General features: G+C 36.4%; 1 protein-coding gene across 2 annotated transcripts in view; it reads left to right on the top strand.

Annotated features, from left to right (window-relative positions):
- Positions 1-17,469, top strand: part of Sf3b3 (splicing factor 3b subunit 3) — an 83,003-nt gene that overhangs the window by 40,895 nt on the left and 24,639 nt on the right. For both annotated transcript variants that reach the window (XM_081746351.1, XM_081746350.1), the window contains exons 10-13: positions 2,978-3,133; positions 5,558-5,713; positions 6,649-6,909; positions 11,291-11,485. In XM_081746351.1, the coding sequence (XP_081602477.1) occupies positions 2,978-3,133; positions 5,558-5,713; positions 6,649-6,909; positions 11,291-11,485 (768 nt within the window). The remainder of the gene's footprint in view (positions 1-2,977; positions 3,134-5,557; positions 5,714-6,648; positions 6,910-11,290; positions 11,486-17,469) is intronic.

Below are 17,469 nucleotides of genomic sequence, written 5' to 3'. Positions count from 1 at the left end.
TTGGCGGGTTACATTTTGCATTCAGGAGACTGAAATTTTGCACACTCGTTTACTGCACCCTTTAATAATTTTCAATGTTTTTAGATCTCTGTGTGGAAACAGCGGGGTCCAGAGGGGCAAAAATGTTTTAAAAAAGGATATTTTTTAACAAAAATAGCTTTTTTCGTGATTTTCCCGCCTCAGATGGAGACATATGAATGGTACCGTTTGAAAGGCTATTTTTGTTAAAATAAATGATGTACGTACTATGCTCCTAGGATAAATAGGGATGTCTCAGGAAACTGTTACCTGAGATCCTCTTTTATACGGGAATCTGGGGTATTTGGGGAATATTATTTTTCGCACCTACAAGATTGAAATTTTGCACATTTACTCAGTGCACCCCCTCAGTATTTTTCAGGTTTGTTTCAGATCTCTGCCTTAAAACAGGGGGAGGGGTCCACAGAGGTAAAAATTTAAAATATATATATATATTTAACAGAAAATGCCTTTTTTCGTGATTTACCCGCCCAAATACATGATGGAGACATTTGAAGGGTACGGTTTTTAAATTTGTTTTATTCTGAAAAGAATGATGTACAAATCATGATCCTAGAATAAATAGGGATGTTTGAGGAAATTTTTATATTCTATCCGGGTCATCTGGGGCATTGTAGGAATATTCTTAGCTCATTGTCAAATAGTTTTCTCACCCTTACTACTCAAGGTAGAAGCTTGAAATTTGTTACACACATTTAGTACACCCCTTAGTATTTTCCAGTTGATTTTGAGATCTGTGTGTTAACACAGGGGAATACAGACGGGATCCAAATTAAAAAAAAAAAAAAAAAAAAAAAAAGTAAAAAAAAAACGCCGATTACTCTAAAAATTTCCCGCTTCAGGGATATGATAGGGAAATGTGAATGTTACCATTTCAAAAGCTATTCTATTCTAAAGAGAGTGATGTATGTACCATGATCTTAGGATAAATAAGGATGATGCTGTAGCTGCTTGACGGAAAGTCTATAATTTACTTTTAAAAAGAGCCATAATTTAAAAGGGTTAAGAAACATTGTTTGGGATTGATATAGGTTAACGATTCGGGATAATTCAAAATTCAACCCCAATATTTTCACTTAAATGGCATAATTAGCATTTAATACTAATTCCTAATGCTTTTTCTTCAGTTCGCGACTTGTATTATACGAGGAGAAAGATTTGATTTAAATCAAAAAAATCGATTTAAATCAAAAAAATCAACAAAAATGATTTTTTTAAAAAAAAATCATGATTTTTTTCCACCCTGGTTTAATCCCATTAGCACCCCTAGAGTAGTGGGATGGGATTGACATGTAAAAATAATGGAAAACGACCGATGTTAGTGTCGAATCCATTGTTCTCGATGTCTCGGAGATAATTAATTGCACTCTCGATAGCGTTAAAGTCCAAGTTCAGCCCCCATCGGCATGGATGTGAGAAGGGGTGAAAATAAAGTGTCTCAAATGACTGACAAACTAATCTCGAATGGCTTAGTTATGGTTTCGTCAAGCTGTTAGTTTACAATCACGATGATATTTAATCCCAAGTTTAGGCATAAATAAGCATGTCAACTGGATTGGGAATGTACAAGCAATGCCATATACATTTGAATGTATGTGTATAAATGTATATTCCGGCGTAACTCCGAAACGTCTGGAAGAATTTTAACAAACTTCGTAAATACGACTTTTTTTTAAGGGGGGGGGGGGGCGGTAGGAGTTGGAAGAAGTAACATAAAAAATAATGCAAAACGACTAATATTAGTGTGCAGTCCATAGTTTTTGGAGTCGCTGAAATGAATCGTGACGCTCCCAATTCTACTTATGTCCAAGTTAATCTCCATCAGCAAAAGGTGGGTGAGGGGGTTGAAAAATGACTGAGATCTTTGTCGAATTTGTTTAATCGGGGTCGAAAAAGCGTTTGACCCGTTTGAAATAACTTTTGGAAGATAGTACCCACTTCAAGCTTTTTTTATAAATCGTATCAATTCGATTAAAGGCGTATTGTATTCGATAAGGTGTTTTATTATTATTTATATTAAAAATTAGAATATCTTCTGTATTTTTATCGTTTATACAATCGACATATTCGTGCATGTATTCTGCAATTCAAAAATCTTGCTAACCATGTAATGTCTATAAAAACTTTAAATGATCTGTTTTAATTACTTTTTTATAAAATATATATATATATATATATATATATATATATATATATATATATATATATATATATATATATATATATATATATATATATATATATATATATATATATATATATATATATATATATATATATATATATATATATATTCGAGCCTTCATTGCCAATATCCAGTGCTATAGTCTTAAAAATATTCCGAGTACACTCATCAAATCAACATGAACAGATACAAAGCTGACATAATCTATCCATTTTTTTTTCTCCTGTTTTAATCACAGAAGTCTTTGAATAATCGATATTCTTGAACAGTGGCTAAGAATATAATAGAAAGAAAAGTGATATAGTTACTTTATCACTGGAGTCATGACCCGATTAAATAAATAAATAAATATGAACGAAACAGCAGTACTAAGCTCCTTGAAGTAGAAAGTATACTCTCGACTACAACTCTGCCGGTATTCTTGTAAGATGTATTGCAAATATATTTTGTGAAATTATTAGATAAATATTTTGGTAACCTTTTTAACTTAAATACCAAGATAGAATAGTTGCTGTCTTCTTGCCTACTACAGTATTGAAACTACTGTTTTTTTGATTGGAATAATATTATGTCCACTTGTGTTCGGGTTGATATGATGATGTTTATAATCAGCGCACATGTTAGATTCTGAATTTTCATGATTGTTACTATTAATCTGATCAACCCGTAGTTTTTAAGCTTGTAATTTCATAGATGCAGCCAACTGTAACTTACAAGGATGCAACGAAGTAAAATGTGTATTTCTGTTTTCAGGTATATCCGGATGGCATTCGTCACATTCGAGCGGATAAAAGAGTAAATGAATGGAAAGCACCTGGCAAGAAAACAATTGTCAAGTGTGCTGTCAACCAAAGACAAGTGGTTATCGCTCTTACTGGTGGAGAATTGGTGTATTTCGAAATGGATCCGGTAAGTTAAATGTATATTGTATTAATGTCTCTCCCGAGAGAAAATACGAAAATACGCAGTATTTATGTCAAGAAATCTTTGCAACAATTTATCTGCAAAAACAACTATATCAAGAGGTCAGTTTCCCATTTTAAACCCTCGCACCTAAGGAGTAAAATGTTTGCATGAAGTTACTCGATTTTCATGGAGAGTGACTTCATCTGTTGAGAAAGTTTACAGTATGTGACTGAAACCACTCAGGAATACTTAAAAACCAATAAATTAATAATCCAAATTTTCAGATGGAAATGCATTCCCCTCGTATCTTTGACAGTTGCAACACTAATGATTTTTTAACCTTCAAGAAAATGCCATGAATGGAATAATATGTACGAAGATGATATGCTAATCGCTGTAACACGTGTCGAAAATACCGAGCTGTGCTCTCGGCCAATGCGCGGTATTCAACAACACCAAAATCAGTGTACTTGTTTTCACAAGTATGTTAGAAACATTGAAAACAAATAGTATGAAAGCATTTGTTATTGTCCGCAAATGCACTTGCGCAGCACACGACAGTCAATATATTTCGTCGAATTACTGGATGGGCTACAGTAGGGCACGTTTGGATTATAGTCTACTGTACGTAGCAATGTACAGTGATTCTAAAAGACTTGTGCAGTTTCACTGTATCACACTTTCATAATCAATCCCTCAATGATAAGGAAAAGTGCTTTGTGGGCATATATCGATGCGAAATAATTTCTATCATATACAAATAAGCACATCCGTTTCAGTCTGGCCAGTGGACTACAATTCGTCGTTGAAGGTCCGGCACATCTTACAACAGCGATAACAAATGTATGATGATCTTTACATACCGTGTAAAGAACCATCTGTGCATCAGTCACAAAACTTCATTTCATAGAACCTTCTTCAACAACGTCGTCGTCTTTGTTTTCCTGCTAGGAGGCTCTTTTGTAATTTCCAATACGAAATAAAACTTTTGACAATTTCTCTTTTCATTCAGTACATAACGTTGCTTTATTTCATTCCATTTTACATATGAATTGCAAAAGTTTCAGCTATTTTCAGTGTAATCAGTGCTGTTTAAGCGTTATCTATTGTTAAGGAATCTGGCAGCCAAATCTGCGACATCATGAGGAGGGAACTTATTCTCAGTACTGTGTTGGAAAGAGTGAAACCAAATATGACAGCATTTGTTAATTATGTAGAGAAGTCGTAATTTTATATTTTGTTTTTAAGTACTAGCCCAAAAAATTGTACGGTGATGTTAAATAGGATGGCTTATTTAGAAACTTTGTATTCTTGTGTCTTACTAGTGTTACAGAAGACAAATATTTCTGCTTCGAAATATTCTTGGCAGCGTACACATTGAAGAGTGGTAGTATAGAATGATACCATAATACTTTTGTGTTGAAATGTCTAGCTTCCTTATTGTGCTATGTTCGCGATATACGTATATATCTAATATAAATAAAATAGAGTTTGTGTGTGCGGCCTGGGGACCAGACGAGTGGACCCAGAGTTACCAAATTTGGATCACGGGTACCTTGGTCCAGGCTTCAGACCAAGACGAAGCTTTTATTATTATTATTATTTCGAACCAGGGGGTCTTGGGGAAGGAACGTTTACCGGGACCGGCCTGGGGACTAGACAAGTTGACCGAGAGTTACGAAATTTTGGTCACGGATACCTTGGTCCAGACCCTAGACCAAGGCGACGCGTTTCTTTTTCTTCAAGATTCGAACCAGGGGGATCTCAGGGGGACGTTTACCTGGACATGTAAAAGTAGTAGAAAATAACCGATATTAGTATCGAATTCATAGTTTTCGTGGTCGCTGAGATCAATGGTGAAGCTCTGATCACATTAACTTCCAATTCCCCCTATTCCTCTGTGGGCCGGGAATCACCGGGGAGGGGGGATACCGAGACGTAAAAGTAATCCAAAAATGACCGATATTAGTGTCAAATGCATAGTTTTCGCAGTCGCAGAGATCAATGGTGATACTCCCACAGGCGTTGACTTCCAAATACAGCCCCCATGCGAAAGTAGGTGGCTCAAAAGTAGGTATGGAGTCCCGTACTGATCAGTTATGACATTTTATATCATTTACTTATTATTATCCATACAGGTATTGACTTAGTTTCTTCCCTATCTATTAATTTATTTTCACTTATACCTTAAGCTCGAAAGAAACCAAAGCAAATAAATTCATTATTTTAATAAATTAAAATGTCATACTTGATTGATGCTGGTCTGTATACCTACTTTTGGGCCACTCTGTATATAAAACATACAAAAATAATTTCCCATTGTATTGCGTAATGTATGTAACGCCAGTACAAAAGTCTTATATTTAAGCGAAACGAAACCTTACAGCAACTGTTATTCAACCTGTCATCTTGTTTTATCTTTTTCAGACGGGACAGCTGAATGAATATACCGAGCGAAAGGAGATGCCATCTGATGTTATTTGTATGGCGTTGGCTAGTGTACCTCAAGGAGAGCAGAGATCTCGTTTCTTAGCAGTCGGCTTATCAGACAACACTGTTCGAATTATCTCTTTAGATCCTTCGGTAAGTATGTACTCTAATTAGAGTGAAGATACTTTGTTTATTGGCATAGGAGAAATAAAGCATACATGTGCACGGTAGGAGCTGTGGTCACTTGTTCATAGAGCGTTCGCCTGTGAAGGAACGCAGTAGTCGAAGATTGTTGTAACGTTTCATTAACAGACGTCAGTGAAGTGTCACTAACTCCAGCATCATCTTCATTCAGTTTTAACAAGTTGTCATATGCGCTCATGATCAGTGACTTACTTCATCCAGCATTCCGTAGGCAACTTTTTTTTTTTTTTCTTGAAAGTAATGTAAAATTTAAGGACATACCTAATCCCATAACGTAACAAAATTTTAGAGTAAAATTAAATGCAATTGTATCTAGGTGACCAGAAGTGAACTGAGACGAATAGTATTGTAGGTGTGTGTGAGTGAATACGAGAGAGAGAGAGAGAGAGAAAACCTTCATCACGTGCACTAAAGCTAGTCATGACCAGAGTACCTGTAAGCGTTGTCGTAACAACCTTCGCTGTTGTTAAACATTTATCCACACTTTGAGGTGTCGTACTATGAATAAAGATTTGATGTTTTTCTTTTCGTAATACTAGAAAGCATATGTTCCAGTTACAGTAATTGGAATAAAGGAATTCCGAAGCAGGATTACAAAATTTGAGTCAAGATATAATAATACACATTAAAAAAGTACACTATAATTCCAATGTGGACACTTCAGATTTCATTGTACTATTCTTTAATATTTCTCTTATTTCTTTCCTTCTTTGTTGATGAATCGATTAGCGAAAGCTTTAATAGTTTCCTTTTCTGTGTATGATTTTCTTTTGATAATTTTGTGGTACATATATACAAACTAAAATATGCATCATACCTTTACGTAATAAACTGAAAGTAGGATTTAGTAAATGTATGTTTAAGTATATTTTTTTCGCCCACAGGATTGCTTGTCTCCTCTTAGCATGCAGGCTTTACCTGCATCTGCAGAGTCCCTATGTATTGTTGAGATGGGTACAGGAGAAAGTCAGGAAGGTGAACCAGGTTCTCAAGGAGCATTATATTTAAACATAGGTCTTCAGAATGGTGTACTTCTGCGTACTGTTTTGGATGCTGTTACTGGCGATCTGGCTGATACCAGGACTCGATATTTGGGATCTCGGCCCGTTAAGTTATTCAGAATTAAGATGCAAGGAAGTGAAGCCGTAAGTACTTTTCCGACATACTAGGCGATAATATTTTGTGAATAAAGGAACTGTGAGGGCGTTTATTTTCTTCTGCGTTTTCCTTACATGTTGTAACTACAACTTCGTATTTAAATTGGTATTCCGAGAAGTAATGTATGAATATACGTTGCTAGCCTACGAGGGGGTATCGTAGTTTTAATTATCATAGTTAAAAAAAAAAAAAAAAATAAAAAAAAATAAAGATACAGTTATTATGGTGATTTGTAGTTGTTAACCCCTCTCAATGTAGTCACCATCCAGATTTACGCATTTCTCCCAGCTTTCCTTCAGAATACCATCATTGTAGAAGTCTGCACATTGTGTTGTAAACCACTCTTTCACCTCATGAATGACGTCATCTTGTCAAAATGGCGACACGCAACGGATTCTTCATTTGGGGAAACAAGTCACTGGGTGCGAGGTTAGGAGAATAAAACGGATGCTGCAATACTTGGAAGCCACATGCCCTTGCTTTGTCGGCAACAACTTGAGATGAATGAGTGGGTGTTTCTGAAAAGGTGTCAGCAAATAAGGTATCCAGTGCGCAGATACCTTGAACATGTGAAGTTCATGGATAATTTTCCACACATAGCTGAGACCAGATTCATTCATAATCGTTTGGATGGTTACACATCTATCTTCGAGGATTAAACGCTCCACTTTCTTCACAATGGCCGCATTGTCAGTCAGGGGTAGTGTTCCAGGTCTTCGGTCATCTGTGAGGATATCGAACTAGTTTGGAATTTCCTTTTCCACTTTACAGTGGTGTCATAAGGTGAACAATCACCGCCATACACAGCCGTCATCTCGTCAAGAATTTTTCTGGAATAAATACCCTTCGAAGTGCAGGAACTTCATGACACTGCGAGCCCTTTGGTCACTTTTGGCACACCCTGTAAAAAAAAAAAAAAAAAGAGTTAATTTCCTTAACATCATGCACATAACCAAACATAACTGACAAAATTTCATCATCATATCTTAATAACTTCCTGGTGATGATTAAAACTTTACGATACCCCCTCTTAAAGTGTCCTTAGTAACCGAGTGGTTACGACGCGTGGCATGTTAACCTCGGTATTGATTCCGTATTTAGATGATACCAGTTTATTATTATATTTTAACTAGAGTACAAGTTAGTAACTCACATTAAATCTGTGTGCCACCTTTCCTGAAAAGAGAAAATTGCTGTTCTATGGCGGTAAATATATCTGTACAAAATGATTTTGTATGCTAGTATCTATTTTATTCGATGATATAAAATTGCCATATCTGTGTTCTTATTTTTTTTTAAATTTCAGTTAATGATTTAAAGACAATAAAGAATATTAAAAAAAAAATGTAGAAAGTAAGCCAGTTAAAATGTGCAAAATACTGTTAAATAAACTAACAACTGGTTCCAAACCGTCTCTTATAGTCCAGAAATTTTAGTGCGCAGTTTGATGGCATAATTGCGTGGCACCCAAAGTTAAACTCAAGAAAGGCCTTGAAAACGATTGTAACTTTATGTAATAGCATTTTGCACATACTACATAGCTTACTTAATTTTTGGTAAGTTATCTTTAAAAAAAAAAAAAAATGCACTGAGGTATCTCCAGTATTTGACCATATGAAGTACTGGTCGTCAAAACAGTGCAAAATGAATAGTAGGTATATAGGCATCGTTGGGTGTTGCAGTTTTGTTTGTTTCACCCTGGTTTTAATCCTTCGACAGTTTAACTTGATGCACGTCATGATTGATCGTTATCGTTTGAATTACAAAGTAAATTTACGTAACACCTAAATAAATAAAATACTTTGTATTACAACATTGGTTTCCAAGAAAATCTTTACTGATCTTCATGCGACATAAAGTAGAGCAACTACTCAGTCATAGCTCTCGCGTGCTGTAGCAATACAGTTTATTATATAACAACAAAATCAAACCAGATACACAATGGCCCGAAGTGTCAGTCCTTCTCGAAAGAGAAGGCTGATACTTTTAATGCTAAATTTAGCCAAAAAATATTCCACTGCTAGTACTCTTTCTCCATTCTACAAGTACGTAAAACTTACAGTATCTTAGTCGAATGGATGCGTTGATTTTCAATTTTCGCAGAGTACACATTTTCTTGTATTAAGCACACAGGGGACACGGTGGCTCAGCGGTAAAGCGATCACCTCTCGTGCGTGAGATCCCTGGTTCGATCCCAGCTCAACGCCAAGTAGGCTTTGTGATGGACAAACACCGTGTTCATGGGTTTTCTCTGGGTTCTTCCGTTTCCTCTCACTTTATTCATTCCACCATTGCATTAATTTTTCATCATCACCGTCTCCTTTAGCCTAGCTGGCATAATCGTAGGACGTAAAACTTAGATTTCATTTTTGTCTTAGGTGCAGAAATGTAAAGAAGATAAAATGAATAGGAAAATATGTTTACACTAGAAGTGATTTGAGCTACGTGTGTACTCAATATATGATATAGCAGTTTGATTTCTTTATATTATCACTTACAAGGAGAAGGCAGACTTTGGTAAGTGAACTTCGGGGCCATTTTTTGCGAGTTGGTAGTGCACATTTAAAGCATTAATATTTCAAACTGGGAGAGCGCAATGGCCAAAAATAACGGAGTAAAACAGTCTTAAAGTTTTCTACACGCTGCATATATTTACAAAGTGTCGGCGTGGAAAAGTGAGGAAAATTTTTGACTCATGAGTAAAGGGTTCCGGGTTCGAGTCATACTTTTTTCTTTTTTTGCTTCAACCAATAAAGTAGCCATTTGTAACTATAAGTAAAATATTGATTCACAATATGTTTATAATGAATAAAACAATAGAAATTTTCATATCACTTGTAAAATCTTCGTGTTCCATATTAATTACGGTAGGAACAAAATTTAATCTATTCCGTAAATATTATTGGTACCGCAGTCGTTGTGTAAAAATGTTCTTGACGCTTCGTGTCTACATCTGTAGAAAGTGTGCGAATTACAAGGGGAATGAGAAGGAAATCTCCTTTGGTTATAGCAACATCCAGTATTAGCAAAGGGGATTTCCCCCTCAACTCCTTCGTAATTCGCAAACTGTCAACAGATGTAGACACGAAGCGTCAAGAACATTTCTTACACAACGACTGTCGTAACCAGTGGCGTATTTAAGGGGGGCGCCCCCCGAAATGTTATTTACCATATTAAAGTAAATGAAATATCTTGGAGAATTTTCACATTTCCAGGACTAAAGTTGGCAAAGCCCCCCGAAATAAAATCGTAAATACGCCACTGGTCGTAACCATAATGTAACTCGTGATATCAGTATATTTACGGAAAAGATTAAATTTTGTTTGCAGTTAACATGGAACATTGAAAGATTTTACAAGTGATTTGAAAATTTCTATTGTTTTATTCATTATAAACATACGATGAATTAATATTTTACTTACAGTTGCAAATGCTTGCTTTATTGGTTGAAGCAAAAAAAAGATGTATGACTCGAACAGGAATCGAACCCGGGACACCTTAAACATAAGTTACAGATTTTACTCACTGCCACACCGTCACTTGGTAAATTCGCGCGTCGTAGATATATGCGGCGAGTAGAAAACTTTGACTGTTTTTTCTCCGGTATTTTTGCCCATTGCGCTCTCCCAGTTTGTAATATTAACTCTTTAAATGTGCACTACCACCTTGCAAAAAATGGCCCTGAAGTTCACTTACCAAACTCTGCCTTGTTAGATGAGGTGTACCAATTTGTTTGTAGGCTCAAATTATGAGCAAGAAAATAGTTTTAGGTGTGCGCATGCGCGCAGATATCTTTCCTGTTTTCGCTTGGCAGCGACAGTAACAGAAATGGTGATTCCTCAACAGAAAGCTTTTTTACTAGTTGTAAATTAGTTATTACGCTTCAGCGTGTGTTTCGTAGGGAGTTTCATCGTGATCTCCGAAATGCCAGCAACATTCGTAACCAGTTTGAAACGACCGGTTGTCTGTATAAGGGTAAAAGTACGGGACCATGTGTCTGAGGAGAATGTTGCGCGTTAGTTTTTTCGAAGTCTTTCACATCATTTAATCTAAATTCACATGATCCCTTTCGTATTCTTAGCAAGGCTCTGACGAAAACCACAGGATCAAGATGTTGAAATCATTTTTATTTTTCCTTCCAACAGTTGACTCCCGTTAGGTAAGATGTGATTTATGTATGATGGTGTGTTTACTCGAAAGTTCTATAAATTTATTAAAGAAGTTACTACCATACAAACGTATAAAGTCATTCTCATAATATTTTGCGGATACCATTTGAATCATTTTACGAATTACTTCAATCTTCTTATCATGGAAAATAATTGTTTGAAGTGTGTGAATGTGTGAATAATTTATCGTATGTTACAGGTTTTGGCTATGTCAAGTCGTTCATGGTTAAGTTATTACTATCAGAATAGATTTCATTTGACGCCGTTGTCATACGAAGCTCTGGAATTTGCATCAGGATTCTCATCAGAACAGTGTCCTGAAGGTATTGTGGCTATCTCAACAAATACACTACGTATTTTGGCTCTGGAAAAGCTTGGAGCAGTTTTTAACCAGGTATGTGAGCACTGAACGTGTAATTTAAAAATTTAAATAATCCATGTAGTAATTGATGTAAGTGGAAATTCTGATTTGATACACTAAATCATTGATTAATATGAAGGCCATGAAATGATGATTATTTTTAGTCCGTGTTTCTGAAATGACTTTGATTATTTATTATTCTGATCATGGCATTGAACTGCGAGGATACAGTTTTGTATGATTTAATAACGCAGTGGATCAAAGTACAGGGTTGTGAAATCTAAATTGACAATACTTTTTAAGTAGTGTCATTTTTATATATTTATCTGTTCTGTATTTTTACTTTATACTACCTTCCTTCTATGAGAAAGCGTTTAGCGAAGGAACTTACTGTGTACTTTAGTGTTGTGTGATAATGCTTTTAGGTGAGTAATTTATCACCGAAAGTAAACAATGTACTTACAAAAGGGTTAATTCTTATAATGTAGTAGAAGCTATTAAATATAAGTGGAAATTATGAACATTTTTGTCCTTGTTTCTGAAATGACTTTATCGTGGCGCTAAACTGATTATAACTGGGAGAATAACAGTTTTGTTTGCTTTAGTAATGCAGTGGATGTGAAAATACAGGGTTCTCAGATCTAGAATTGGCAATACTTTTATATAGAATCATGAAATATATATATATATATATATATATATATATATATATATATATATACTTTTCGTTATCTGAGAAATTGTTTGGCGATTGCTATGTCAGAATGCTTTGGTAATCAATGTATTACAGAAAGAAAACGGTATACACTTAAAAAAGAGTAAATTCCTAGCCTTGCAGTATTTCCACAACCCAAACAGTAGGCCCATGTATACACTGTGATGACACTAAGTACAAGATTAAATTGTCCTAAGCGGTAATGTGGCAAACTGACTGCTGAATACAGAGTCCGCCACTCCATCAGTATCTTCAATCGGTTTTTAGTGGCGTTGATGAATGCTCAACAACGTCTATTACGTGAACATTTGCTGCATGAGTTCGAACTCGGGACACAGTGTTGCGGCAGCAACCCAAAACATTTGTCATTTGAAAGTGGAAGATGCAGTGAACCATTGCATTGCAACTTGTTGGTTCCAGAAATTTCATGCGAGTTATAAAAATGTGAGAGATAGTGAAGGAACGGCAGTAACATATTCTAAGGTCATGCAACACGCCATTGATGGAAATCCATTCACCAGCACACGACTATTATCAAACTAACTCGACATGTCCTAGTCCACTGTAGTGCGTCACCTTCACGAACTCGGGAAAACTACCACGAGCTCACGCATTGTGACACATAAGTTGACTCCAGCTCATTCCCAAAGTGTATCGACAACCGCTGCAAAATCTTCGTGATGTGAATTTCCTGAAACGGATTGTCACATACGACGAAAAAGGGTGATTTTTCCGAAATCCGAATATACAAAAACTGGTTAAGCAAGTGTTCCAGTCGTCAGAACCGGTCGTCAAACAGGACCGTTTCGATCTTAGTCACGCTCGCAGCGTAGTGGATCTACGAGGGGTAATTCATTTCGAGTTCGTTTCTATCGCACGTACCATCGATGCAGACCTTTATTCCTTACAGTTGAAGCGGATGTATGCTGCTCTACGCCAAAAAATCGTGCATTGGTGACCCAAAAGCGTACCCTGCTCCAACAGTATAACTTAATACTAGGTTCGAAAAACTCAGTCGATGGCATCGAACTGATACATATAGCCCTGGCGTAGCCCCTTCGGATTAATACCTGTTTGTCCATGGCCCACTTTGAAATCACGATGCTTCACCAACTAGCAGGAGGTAGATAACAGCAGTGACACATCTTTGCCTGTAGGGATGAGCTTTGGAATCCAGGAACTGGCAGAAAGATGGCTGCAGACAGTTCAACATGAGCAGCAACTCGAACCTGTTTTCATTGTTCTGTAATAAATACATATATGTTGTATACCAGAATATTGGAATACTTATAACTCAATGGTAATATTGTAGTAAAAATAGTAGGGTGAAAATTAATTCGAACAAGATAAACATTTTGTCATGTAATACGATTGCTGAAATATACAATGACACGTTTAGGCATGGGTTGCACCAAATTTACACAAACATTTTTTAATTTCTTCGTCGTGGTACCACACATTAACAAGAGCACAAAGCATTTTCATCGTGGTTGAATAATCCACTTTTGACATCCTTTTGGAGGTCGACCACAAATTTTCTCTTGAATTTAAGTCTGGTGAATTTCCTGGAGAAAGAAGTATATTGTTACTATTAATGAACTCATTAACTTTTGAGATGTATGAAATTTTTCTAGACCCCATTAGAAAACACAATCACCGGCAGGAAAATATTTTTTTCAGATGAGATAAGACTTTTCGTAGCAGTATTTCAATGTATTTCTCATGTTCATCATCCCTTAACAGGAATTATTGGTTCAGGCCCTTCAAATGTGAAACAATTCCAGAACTTTTGTGTGTGTGTGCTGGTGAAAATTTTTCAGTTTCCTCTACAAACGAAAGCAGCCTTGCGACCAAGTACTTCAAACTAGCGTTCGTCTGAAAAAAAAGTACTTTCTTCCAGTCACTCACGGTACAGTCCCGATGAAGTTTTGTCCAAATTACACATTTCTTACACTTTTCTTTTGTAAGCAACAAGCAACTTTTTTTTTAATAGCCTACAAGCTTTTCATCTAGATTCAAGAAGGGTGCGACATACTGTTGTAACGTGAACGTCTAGTTCATTTGACACTAAATTACGTGTTAAATCAACAGCAGTCAGTCCAGTGTGTGTGTGTGTGTGTGTGTGTGTGTGTGTGTGTGTGTGTGAAGGGGGGGATTTGTTTTTTGTCTAATAATTCGGTCATCCTTCATCAAAGTTTTCTCTTCACAACCACATTTTGTTTTTCTTTGAGGGTCTGTGGGTCTAGTCATTCGGTACTTTTCATAATTGAATTAGTAATACCCAATTCGACACCACATTCTTCAGCAATTCGTCTGTCATTGAAGTATGCTGTGACAACGTAACAATTTTGGACCGTTTGGGTGGCATTGGCATTAAGTAGCAGCCGTAATGAGAATCACTCATACGAAGAACTAACTTTCCGCTTGGCGCATAACTTCCAACAATACAACTGACTTCGTCTGTCGATGAGAAAACATTTCAACAATAGACTCCACAAACCATATCAACTTTGTCTTCAACAATAAACTATTGAGCAACAGTAGATTGTTGTTCAGAGCACAGGACCTTATTGAGAGAGAATATCTACTTAATTAAAGAAAGAAAGAAAAAGTGCAACTAAAGCTTAAAACTGTCTTAAGATTATTGTATACCTGAAAAAGTATGCATCTCTTTCAGATCAATTTGCACACTATTGTACAAATATAAGTAGAAATTCTGATTTGACACTCCAAATCATTCTGATTAACTTGAACGCCATGAAATGATGATAATTTGAGTCCGTGTTTCTGAAATGACATTGATTATTTCTTATTCTGATCATGGCAATTAATGAAATATAACTGAGGATACAGTTAACTGTTTATTTAGTAATTCAGTAGATAAAAGTATCGGCTCTCAAATCTAGGATTTACAATACTTTTTTAAATAGGAGTGTCATTTTTATATATTTTTCTGTTTTGTTTTTTTCTTTATACTATCTTCCCTGAGAAAGCGTTTAGCGAAGGAACTTACTGTGTACTTAAGTGTTGTGTTGGTAATGCTTTTAGATAAATAATTTATTACAGAAAGAAAACAGGATTTACTTACAAGAGAGTTAATTATTGTAATATCTTGTTTGGCGCGTGAGATCCAGGTGCGATTCCCGGTAGAAGCTCAGTTAGAATCCCATGTTAAGCTGTAGGTCCACTTGTCATATAGCCTCACTGCTGAAAAAGGGACTCTAAAGTCATGATCAGCATTATGTTATGTAAAAACGGATATAAGAGGAAATTCTGTTTTGACACTTAAATAGTTTTCAGATTAACATGAACGCCATGAAATGATGATAAAATTTTGTCCGTGTTTCAACTGAAATGACTTTGATTAACTATTATTCTGATCATGGTGTTGAGTGGAATATAACTGCTTGTAAGGTTACAATTAAAATTTAATTTTGTAATTTCACAATTTAATAGAAATTTTGAAATTTAAATAAAATCATAGTCTAACTATAAACTAGATGATGATTTCCTTGCCTTACTGAAGACCTGAAAAAGGATAAATATTGTTACCTTTAACTACGTAGTCATAGTTTAAGGAATATTAATCTTTCACTATTAGGTAACTAGTTTATGTGAATGACTTCGAAAAAAATAATAATAATAATAATAATAATAAGACCATTCGGACCATTTGTCTTCTGCTTGGTAGACAGATGCTGTACCACTTTAGCTATTAACAAAATCAAACGAAATCAAGAATACACTCATTTCTCTGGTAGCTCAAGTGTAGAGCATTTGTTTGACAGGTGTAAGATCCTGGTTGTGTCTACGCTAGTCTGTTTCTAAATTCAAACTATAGTGTAGTATTAGGTTGGTAGAAATAGTGTTCACTGCGGGTGCATCATTTTCAAAGTTTTTTTTAATGAAAAAGCCGCTGTCAGCAACCACAAACTTTTTCCATCGCTCGACCAAGAATTTAATTCCGTAGCGAAAGAAATTATATTGTGCGAGGCAAAGTAGTCCTCAACCACAAGTTGCACTCCCAATAATCTGAGAGTCTTCCCCAATCAAGTAATAATCGAGATGCCGGAAGAGGTCGGAGAGAGACGTGAGCAGAGTACGGTGGATGAGGAGGTGTTTCATGTTGTATTTCGTGGAGAGTCTGCAACTCCTAAGCGACATGTGGGCATAAATTGTTGAACGTGATATCGTATCTGTTGACAATTGCTGGGTGCTAGCCACCATAACTGCAGCAGTGCCTTTTGTAGGTTGATTGATTGGTACACTGTTCTGGACGTTCACGCCCATCTAGCCATTGTCTTGCTTATCTTCCAAGTTACTCCATAAACTCAAAGAAGTGCAGAGCTCCTGACAGCCGACCAATGTCAATTCAAGCTTCACCCATGAGTCCAACTTTCTCATTGTACTGATTACACGGAGCCGCCGATTGACAGGGTATGGTGTATGCCTATAGAGATGATCCGTGAAGTTTCTTACTGCAATCGGACGGAAAATGCAGCCCCTATTTTGGTGCTATTGTTACCAACCACAGTTACTCTGTCTTACACCATTAATTAAATTCCCATTATAGATGCATCGAAAAAAGCCTTAACACGTGAGTAGTAGCAGCGCCACTGTGAGCTGTCAGAGACCTCTTGCTGGCTCCTCTATAACTCGTCTGCAGCGATACAAACACTTTTCCTATGGTCTTCTCCCAGGGTCTTCTTGAGAAGCTCAAAGTGTGTATTCATTCGAAGCTCTTGGCCCAAAAGCACCGGTAGTGTTTTTCTTGCAGCTTGCTGTGGAAAATGTCCCAGTTTAAAAAATCACTCACATGTGTTTTCTCCAAGAGACATTTTCGTACGACCCAATTCTTGTGATTGGTCAGCATGTTTGCTGCAAAATCGTAATTAGTTTTGACGCAATACCTCTGACCTTAGACCATCTGTGTTAATGTTTCTGAGCTGTTTCCCACCAGACATAAGCCAGAACATACGACACGTCATTGAGGAAAATCTATCCACCAGCACAGACAATCATCAACCAACTCAGCGTGTTTTACTCTATTGTAGTGCGGCCCCCGCCAAGTGAACTTTGTGGTGGACAAACACCGTGTGCATGGGTTTCCTCGGGGTTCTCCCGTTTCCTCCCACTTTCTTCATTCCACCATTTCATTCATTACTCATCATCACCGTCTCCTTTAGCCTAACCGGCAGAAACGTGGGACGTAAAACTCATATTTCATTTCATTTTCTATTGTAGTGCGTCACCTTCACAAACTCGAGAATGCCATCAGCAGCTACTGCATTGTGGTATATAA

The sequence above is a fragment of the Thermobia domestica genome, chromosome 18 (assembly GCF_964235325.1).
Source record: "Thermobia domestica chromosome 18, izTheDome1.hap1.1, whole genome shotgun sequence".
Classification (NCBI taxonomy): domain Eukaryota; kingdom Metazoa; phylum Arthropoda; class Insecta; order Zygentoma; family Lepismatidae; genus Thermobia; species Thermobia domestica.
This window is presented reverse-complemented; position numbering and strand designations above follow the sequence as displayed.